The 9,252-nt window shown below is 51.5% G+C and overlaps 1 protein-coding gene across 1 annotated transcript; it reads right to left on the bottom strand.

Moving 5' to 3' along the window:
• Positions 1 to 435: 435 nt before the first annotated feature.
• On the bottom strand, positions 436 to 7,632 carry YAE1 (YAE1 maturation factor of ABCE1). Its single transcript, XM_036737382.1, has 3 exons — positions 7,357 to 7,632; positions 3,731 to 3,852; positions 436 to 2,961 (listed from the first exon to the last, which is right to left on the bottom strand). The coding sequence occupies exons 1-3, from the start codon at positions 7,489 to 7,491 to the stop codon at positions 2,535 to 2,537; spliced, it is 684 nt and encodes a 227-aa protein (XP_036593277.1). The 5' UTR covers positions 7,492 to 7,632; the 3' UTR covers positions 436 to 2,534.
• Positions 7,633 to 9,252: the final 1,620 nt, after the last annotated feature.

Genomic DNA, 9,252 nt, shown 5'->3' with positions numbered 1-9,252 from the left:
AGATGATGGAGGGGGGGGGGTTTCCTCTTCCAGTGATTGGGACCAAGAGGGCTCTGATACCTGGCCCGGCACTGATGAACCCGTAACAATGACCTCACACTGGGAAGCGGACCTGGAGCTGAGGGCACAGGTCCTTTGAGAGCCAAACAATTTGGGAAAATGCTTGCATCAATACTCATTAAGAGAAAACCCTGCCTGCTTCGATGCTTTTCTCCAGGGCACTTTCACTTTCCTGAGAGTTCCTGGCTCTCACTTTATCAAAGGGAGCATGCTCTCCCTCCCTCCGGTGGTGTGGGCAATGCTTCTCCATACCCTCCGGTGTGCCCTCCATTGAGGATCTCCCCAAAGTGCTGGAGGCTACCCTCCCCTCTCCGCCCAGGAAATTGTCAAGGATACAGTGCAAATGATCCCAAATGTGTGGGAAAAAAAAATGATGAGGCTTCAAAGGGACAATTTATTGATGAGCTCAAACGTAAAAAAAGAAATTTGTAGTAGGTCAACAAGCATTTATTAAGCACCTAATGTGTGCCAGGCACTCTGCTGGGGACACAAAGAACAACAATCCCGGCTCCTAAGGAGCTCAGTCTAGTGGGGAAACGTTTCTGGCCTAATTGTAGCCAAGTTCGGCCGGGGCGGGGGGTGGAAAGGTCTGCGGGCATCAGGGCCCTGTGCCTCCGACAGCAGACAGCATTGGGATTTCCACTTGGGGCAGGGGTGGGAGGAGAGGCAAGAATTGCTTCCTCCCTTTCCTGAGCCTGGGGGGTGGGGGTGGGGGACGGTTAGGGAGGAGGAAGAGGGAGGGGCGAAAGGAGAACCTTTCAGACCCCATCCATTCCCTTCCTAGCAGGTGTGGACACCACCAGCAGGCTTTGACTTCCCCAGCTAACAGCCAGGGCTGAGACTGATGCGGCAGCCTCAGTAGAACCTGGGTGCTGGTGTGGCTAATGCTCCCAGGGGACTGGGAGATGGCTATGAGGATTCATCCCCGGGATGCCTGAGGACAGGGACTGAACTAACGTCCTCTTCTGCACTGAGATGACCCCCCATCGTTGAGGCCTACTGGACTCTGGGCCAGGGGAGACTGTTGGCAGCTTGTTGGCTGGTGCTGGGGAGGTACCCTCCCTCAAAGAGTCACCAGAGGCCATGGTGGCCACTAGCATCCCGCACCCAGTGAAGGATAAACAATTGGAGGATGTGATGTTCAGGCCATGGAGGTGGGGATGGGCACACCATGAGGAGGGACCAAGAGGCCTGCATGTCTTCTGAATCCAGGCCAGCCACTGTCTGTCACACCATGCTGTGGCTCAAAGAGAGGGGTCAAACAAAATCCCAGAAAAATCTCCACCAACTTATGGTCACTTGTGGCCATCAAAATACTGCCCCATTTTGTTTGCTTTAATGAAAAGGCAACAAGGTACATCCTGAGGTTAAACAAAGACTGTGTGTGGGTCTTTAGTTTTTGGGGGGTTCACCCTCACTTTAACCTTATTTTGTGTGGCACCAGAGGGCAAAGCAGTGACCAGCTAGGGAAGGCTGATTTGAGTGCACCATGAGGACTTCCTAACAGTCAGGGCACCCTGAGGAGATGTCCCAAGGTGGTGAGCTCCTTCACGGAGAAGATTCAAACAGATAGCCTGGGGTCACTCCTGACTCAAGCAGCAGCTAGGGGTGGGGTGTGGCAAGCATTAGGGCTTCTCATTTCTTAACAAATTTGGTTGGAGTAAAGCTAAGCAAGTACCAGAAATGGTATTTTAACATTTCCCTCATTTTCACCAAGACAGCTGGGGAAGGGGTGGGGGGGCATTCCACAATGGCTGCTGTCTAAGATAATCGAGGCTGTGTGGCCATAGGTAAGTAAGTCCCTTTGGCTGGAGGAGCCTTGGGTATCTTATCTACATAATGGGGATATGACCCACTTTGGTGGGCAGCTGCTGACTGATGCAACTTACGGGCTGTAACAATCTAAAGAAACGTGAGTGGTTTTCATCTATGCATGTGCAGAATGGAAGTTCCAGCAATTTTCGTGCGTCAGATTTAGGGGTTGGCCGTTAAGTTCTGATTCTGTGATGAGATCGGTAATAAGGACATCAACCAGGGAAGAAATGTGTGCCTAGCCCTGGTCCGCTTTTGTTAGTAAGTCTGAGAATTCTAGTTGTCAGTCAACGACAGCGGGATGAGAATGCGCTTATAAAGTGCATTAGACTCACAGTTACAGCAGAGCTGGGGGAAAACTCTTCTGTGATTAAAGAATTTTTCCCCCAATTTCTCGTTCATAAGATGAGGGAGCAGATACCAGTATTACTTGAGTAAGACAGCAGACACAGTGGGGGGTGATGGGCAGGTGCAAAGGGCCACACATGGAGGGAGAAGCTTCTGTCAGGTCGAATTTAAATGTCTGCAAGCACACCAGTTAACAGTGGATGATCCACCAGATCACGGTGGAATTTGATAAATATTTTGGTCTAACTGCTGATAAGATAAGATAAATTCTATGAAATGGATTTCAAAATACTATTTGTAAAGAAAGAGTGGAGCTAGTGTCCCGGCCGCTCAATGTTCCCCAGGATGTCTGGGGACAAGCCCAGCTGTTCCATGATGCTGGCAGTTTGTTCCACGATCCAGGAGAAGCTTGGCTTTTCAGGATGTGTCCCCCTCTGTGTTCTATGGCCTGGAGAACAGGGACCACTGCTCGGGTCGACCTCCTGGCAGCAGTTTGTGTTTAAGTCAGTATGAGGCCTCCTGAGTCTTTCCTCTTCGATCTTTTCATGGGCTGGAGCCGAGGGACAAAGGTCCATATCCTGGATGGAATCCAACAAATCTGCCACGTGGGGCTGGGGAGGGACGGCTGTCAGGCGCTGGAGCACAGACTCTTCACACTGGCCCACCGCGTCCAGAAGGTCATTTAGGGGAGTGATCCAAGGTGAACTGCTATCCTGAAGGCCACACCAGGAGAGCAGAGCACTGGAGAAACAAAAGAAATGAGAATTACAAAGCAAAAACATCAAGGGGTGTTCTCACAGATCCTGAGGCTTTTACAGAAGTTATTTCCAAGTTAAAACTGCGTGCCAAAGAGGGTGGAATAACCAGCCTGTATTTTAGGGGCAATTCGAGGCTTTTTCTTTACATCTGTGTAATATAGTTTAGGTTTCAAAATTCTTTGATTTTCAACACTTAATATTAATAACAGATCTTATTTTCCCTTATGACATGGTGCTTTATTAGAAGCAGCTGGGGGCAAAGCAGATTAAAAAATGTTTATTTAACACCTACTGTGTGCAAGGCCCTGTGCTAAGCATGTTACAAACATGGTCTCATTTGATCCTCACCACAACAGGCAGGGGTTATTATCCCATTTTACAGATGAAGAAACTGAGGCAAGCAGAGGTGAATTGACCTGCCAAGGGTCACAGAGTGAGGAAGTGCCTTTGGGCACATTCGAACTCAGGTCTTCCTGACCCCAGGTCCAGCCCTCTCTCCACTTCACCCTGAGCTGAGTAGCCCACAAAGGAGCAAATACAAGAAAATCAACCACGTTCCTATGCCCCCCAAGCAGGAACAGAATTATCTGTAGGGCTGAATTTCTATCACACCAGAAGAAGCCCATGAACATACTCTGTTTTCAGATATTTCTTCCACAACTGTTTCTAGTAAGTTTCCAGGCTGAAGCAGTTAAGCGTGAAGCTGTTTACAAACTGTGGCTCCCAGAAGGAAAGAGGTTTTTAGGGGTTACCTTAGGGTTCCTCTGAGCTGGCCATAGCCGATGATGACTCTGGCACCCTCCTTGTAGCCTTGACTGAAGCCCTGCTGAAGGACGGCCGCTTTCCCAGCATCAACACCATCTCTATAACCTTCCTAGAAGCAAGGCAACCAGAAGGAAATTATTGCTCTAAGGAGGAGCTGTTGGGGAGGAGTGTTTCCAAGTGTTGAGCTCCAGACCCAATCTAGAAGGCAGTGAGAAGTCTGGGCCCCTGTGGAGGCTCCCATGAAGCTCACTGCCTCCCGTTAGTCACCAGAATCATCGAGGAAAGTCCTGGGTCATTCCAAGTGTCTCTGTGAATGTCCCTTTCCAAAGGGTGCCTGGCACCAGAGCAGTCTGTGTTCAGGATAGGGACCTGGTCAGTATTCCCACAGTCTTGGAGCCCGTATCTCCAGGCTCCAGGGGTATGGGAGGATACACTCTTCACCTCTCCTCAAGGGTTGGGGCCAGATCATGTCTGGACTCTTGTATTCAGTTCTGGGAACCACATTTTGGGAAGAACAGAGAGAGCCTGAGGTGAGGTCAGATGAGTGTGACTGGTATCCAGTGAGGGGTTCAGAGAGGACACAGAGTCACGGCCTTGGAAGGACCTTAGAACTCATCTAGTTAAACCCTGACTTGAATGGGAATACGATCTATACATCCTCAAGAAGCAGTCATTCAGCATCCATTGAAAAAGCCTTTCCTCTGCCCCACCACTAAACCAGTGATGGGGAACTCAGTACCTTCCAAGGCAGTCTTTCCCCTTTGGAAAGCACTAATCACTGGGACACGGAGCTGAAATAGGCATCTCGGTCCCTTCCCTCAATGGAATGTGTGCCCTCAGGACCTTCGCGGGACAAGGAGAAACCTTACAAAGAGCCACACAAGCATTTGGTGATGACCTGTATGTCCCCTTTACTGTCCTTCCTTCTCTAGACTAAACTATTTTCAAACCTTCAGGCACCATCCCACCAAACCTGCTGGGGGCCAGAATTCTGGGGATCTTCCAGGCACCAGCCCTGAGAATGTCTAAAGTTGAAGGCCAGAGAATAGATCCACACTGAGCTCTCCAGCCCTGGGTTCTAAAGGCATCTGCCCAAGCTGAGAGGAAGCCTGGGGGAAGCCAAGAGACCACTGCTCCTGCAGGCTGCCCCAGGAGAAGAATGAGCAGGGAGGGAGGGAAGGAGGGAGCAGGACTGCATGGCCAAGCCTCTTGGTGCCTTCCCTCCATGAGGGACAGAGGGTGGGACAACGCACCCACCACAGCTGGTCAAACCAGGAATTGTGGTTCTAGCCACACTCTTCCTGGCTGGGATCCAAGCCTGTTCCTCCCTCATCTCCTGCCCAAGGTGGGAAGCAATCTCTGAGCTCTGCTGCCAGCTGAGAAGCTCCTTGAGGCCAGGGAAGATTCAGCTTCTGTAAGAGGAGGATAATATCATGTATTGCGCGGGCCTGGTGTGAAGACCAAATAAGAGTGCACACGTGAGATGGTCTCCCAGTCTTACAGATCTGTCACTGGCAGCCATCAGTGAGCCCTCTGCTAGAAAAGTCCAAATGGCGACCACTCTGGCACTGTAGGGTGGGCCAGACCATGGACTTCCTGCCCTTTGACCAGTAAGAGGGTTAACTATGTTATTGCCAAGGGGGCCCTCAGGATCACACAGAATCATGGATTCAGAGTTGGGCGGCCCCTGATAAGACCTGGGGGGGTGCAGTCACACAAGGAATCCAGCAGGTCACTGGGAGGTTGGGGGATTCTGAAGTCAGAGTTTTTTCCTGCTTGAGCCATGCTTATGTACCTACAGTCAATCTTCAACTTTTACAGGGAAAACGTTCCTAGAAAACAGCATGAAAGTAAAAATGTGATTCTATGGGAAATAGGGGGCCAGACTCCTGTGACTGACAAAAACTGTCATTTTTTGCTGGAGATGGCTGAAAATAAATTCTTCTGCCTGGATGGGGCTCCACGACTGAACCGTTCCCTAAAAGACATGCCTGAGGCCAATACCCAGCCCAGCTTGCAGAGTGCCTCTCATTTATTTCTGTACTGCACAGAGCTGTGAAGTGCAATGTGTGTGGCTGCCAGCGTGAAAGTGAAAATGAAGTTACTAATAACATCATGCAAATACTTCAAGGTGGAAAGTTAAATAAACTCTTGAATGTTGAGGACTGACTTGGGTTGCTTCCTCAGTCCATTAGACTGAGCTCTCAGGACCCTTTTGACCTTTGCCTTTCCTCAGTATCCCCAGTACTTGGCATACAGGAGGCACTTAATAGATGCTTTCAGCATCAACTCCTGACAAATCTAAGAGAGTCAATGACAGTGTCCTCCGAGGTCCCAGCTGCCAGCTCCTTCAGGTCCCTGGGGTGCAGCTGCCCTGACCTGGGACTTGAATTCACTGAAAGTATGATTCTTATCCTCACCTCAGTTATCTTTAGCTTCAACTTTTTATTCTAACCTTCAAGGTCCAAGATCATTCTCAGAAGCAAAGCAACGGCTGCTCAAATTTGTATTCTGTTAGCATTGTCCCATTGCCTCTGAGTAGGGGCCTTATCCCTTCTCTGATCTCCATCTGACACCCAACATAGCTTAGGAAAAGGTGCTTTGTGGCCATCCATCCCCAGCCTCAGCGCAGGCTGACATCAGGACTTCTGACGTTCCTACAGGACGCCTTCACTTGCAGTTACTGGCCCTTGCTTCCCTCTTCTCTGCTCATGGATGATTTATTCTATGGACCCTGGGGTGGAGGGGGAGGGAGATTATATCTTTTTATTCACTTTTGGTTTCCTATATATTTTATATATCTAAAACCAGGGTTCTGTAAAGGTGCTATCATCTTTATTGTTACCACGCTGCCAGGGGTCCATGACACCAAAAAGGCAAAGAATTCTATGTCTTAATTTTTTTTTAAGTTTAACTTCCATTAATACAGATAAATAAGAACAAAAGAAAATACAAGAAATAAAAAGTGATTTACCTAGTTAAAAAGAAACAAAACACGCCTTTTAAATTTAACAAGGTGGTAACAAAGTAACCCTTAAGTATTGTGAGTTTTGTTTCTGTTGCAAAGTTATAATCGTGTTTCCCACTAGCCTCCTGGTTCAGGATTCTCACACAAGTTTTCGTTTTTTAGGAGCGGATTCGAATGGTTCAGCGCGGTTTCATGCTCCAAACTGGCCAACTATGGGGCGCATAATTTCCTCCCCCTCCCCGCTAGCAAAGACCGGTGTAGACGTAGCCCTGGGGCCACTGGGTAATGAAAATACACGTGCATGCGCCTTTTATTTGTAAACAAATGCCCTTTAAAGCACATACCTCTGGCTTTCGACTTCACCCCATGCTGTGCATGCACACCACGCTCTTTGAAGAGATCTAGAACCCTGGGGGCGGGGAGAATGGGGAGGAAATTGCTTCTTCAAGGTCAAGGCTGGGGAGCCAGGGCCAGAGGGAGGGGCTAACCTCCACGTGCGGACATCCCGGCGTCAAAGCCCCGCCCCTGGCACGATTTATTGGCTACGCGACTGCAAACGTCACTTCCGCTCCCAGCCCTGTCATCCCGCATCACCCCCGCTGCCCCCGCCTCTCTGAACTAGAGAGCTTCCGGAACGGTCCTCACCCTAACGCGCCGCTCCAAGCGGTTCCTCCATTCCCGCTGCGCCGGCAGCGTCTCGTCTGCCTCGTCGTCGAACACGTCCGCGTCCGCGCCCCCGTCCTGCCCGGGTCTCGCGCATGCCGCCCTGAGCCACGACATAGCGACCCCGCCACCGCGGGACCCCGCCCCCGGAAGTGCCCTCCCCTGCTTCCGGGGATCGTGGGGCGAGTCCCAGAGCTCCACCCTTTCGTTCTCAGGACGCCGCCGCGAAGCCCTCCAGCGGCGGGCGACTGTGCCGCCATCTTTGGAGAGGGCAGGCGTTTCCAAGTGTTCTTATGCTCATGCCCCGGAAGGAACTTTAAGTAGAAACGCCTGTACTACCATGGCCATCTTTGGAGAGGGCGGGCAATGCTCATCCTCGCCCCGCTCTGTGCACGGAACGCGCTTGCGCTATGACCACCATCTTTGTGAAGAGCAAACTCTGCTCTGTCTCGCCTCTCTTTCCTCACTATTCTGTGAGTGCCCGGAAAGGAGTCGTCGGTGTCTGTGGCAGTGGTTAGCACGTTCTTTCCTCTGTGATCGCCATCTTTGTAAAGGGCAACCGCCTCTCCGTCCCCCCTGTCTTCACCGTTCTGCGCATATGCGGAAGGGATCATTAGTGGCGGGGGTCAACAGAAGTTTATGTTTCGCGGTCGCCATCTTTGTGAAGGGCAGACGCGGCTCCACCCCACCCCGTGCAGAAAGCTCTTTTGCTCATGCCTGGGAGGGAGCCGCCGGGGCCACACTAGTTCTATGACGTCAGCCATCCCTTCCAGCCAGCTCCTGCCCGGACAATGGCTAGGAAGGAGGAAACTGAGGCTCCCAGACCTGGAGGCACTGGCCCAGGGTCATACATGTAGGGAGCCTTAGAGGCAGATTTGGAACCCAGATTCTCTGGCCTCAAGAGAGGATCTTTTCAGTCGTGCCTGGCTGCTGTGAGCCTCGGTGGAGGGAGTGCCCTCCCCTGGGAAGCCTCTTCGGGCTGCGCAGCTCCGATCCGAAACATTAATTCAGGGAGGATGCCTAAGCCCATTGTTTAATGTGTCCGACCTTGTGCCTGGGGTGGAGGCGGGGCACGAGCGGGGCAGTACCTGCCCTCGGGGCGCTTACGCTCCTTGTTTTTTCGAGGAGCCTAACTGGGCGCTCCGGAGAGTCTTCCTGGAGGGGGCGGCCGGGCTGAGCTTGGGCTCATGTCCTCAGCCTTTTCTGCCTTTACAGGGTCCTTCCACTCGGACGCCACTTCCCCCATCCCTTCCCCACAGGATACATTGTCTCCAGCTTCATCTTTCCGCATCCCCGCCCCGCATCCCACTACTTCTGTTTTTATAAGCATTTCGTGTACATGCTCCTGCCCCGCAATATCTGAGCTCCCCCCATCGTGGGTCCCCCCGCCACCCCGTCCTGCTGGCCTCTTCGAGGCTTTCCCACTGACGTTAGCCGTCCCTTTAGCTTAATGAATTCTCCCGCTGGGATTTGAGAGGAGGGCACAAGCAGGAGTCCACAAACCGGATGCATTTGGGGGTGGCTCTTTGCTTCAGGGTTTACTGGGGTGGGGGGGCGGTGGTCGGGGATTCTGCCTTGGTTCTCTTCGTAGCCCCTGGCACTTAAAAACTTTTTAAAAAACTTTTAGCTTTCCCATCGAGACCTCGCTTTGAGTAGGACAAGGATTTGACATGTTTTGGAGGTGGAGATCTCTGGACTCAAAATACAAGTCTGAAGCAGCTGGGAGTGCCCCAGTGCACGGAGCGCCACACAGCGCAGGGTCTGCCCCAGGCACAACAAGGCTGGAAGTTCAAATGTGAGCTTAGACACTAGCAGTGTGACGTTGGGCACCTCGTTTCACCTGTTTGCCTCAGTTTCCTCCCATGTAAAATGGGGAGA

This window comes from Trichosurus vulpecula, chromosome 9, assembly GCF_011100635.1.
Source record: "Trichosurus vulpecula isolate mTriVul1 chromosome 9, mTriVul1.pri, whole genome shotgun sequence".
NCBI classification, from domain to species: domain Eukaryota; kingdom Metazoa; phylum Chordata; class Mammalia; order Diprotodontia; family Phalangeridae; genus Trichosurus; species Trichosurus vulpecula.
Note: the sequence above shows the minus strand (reverse complement) of the source record. Positions and strands in the feature narration are given on the sequence as shown.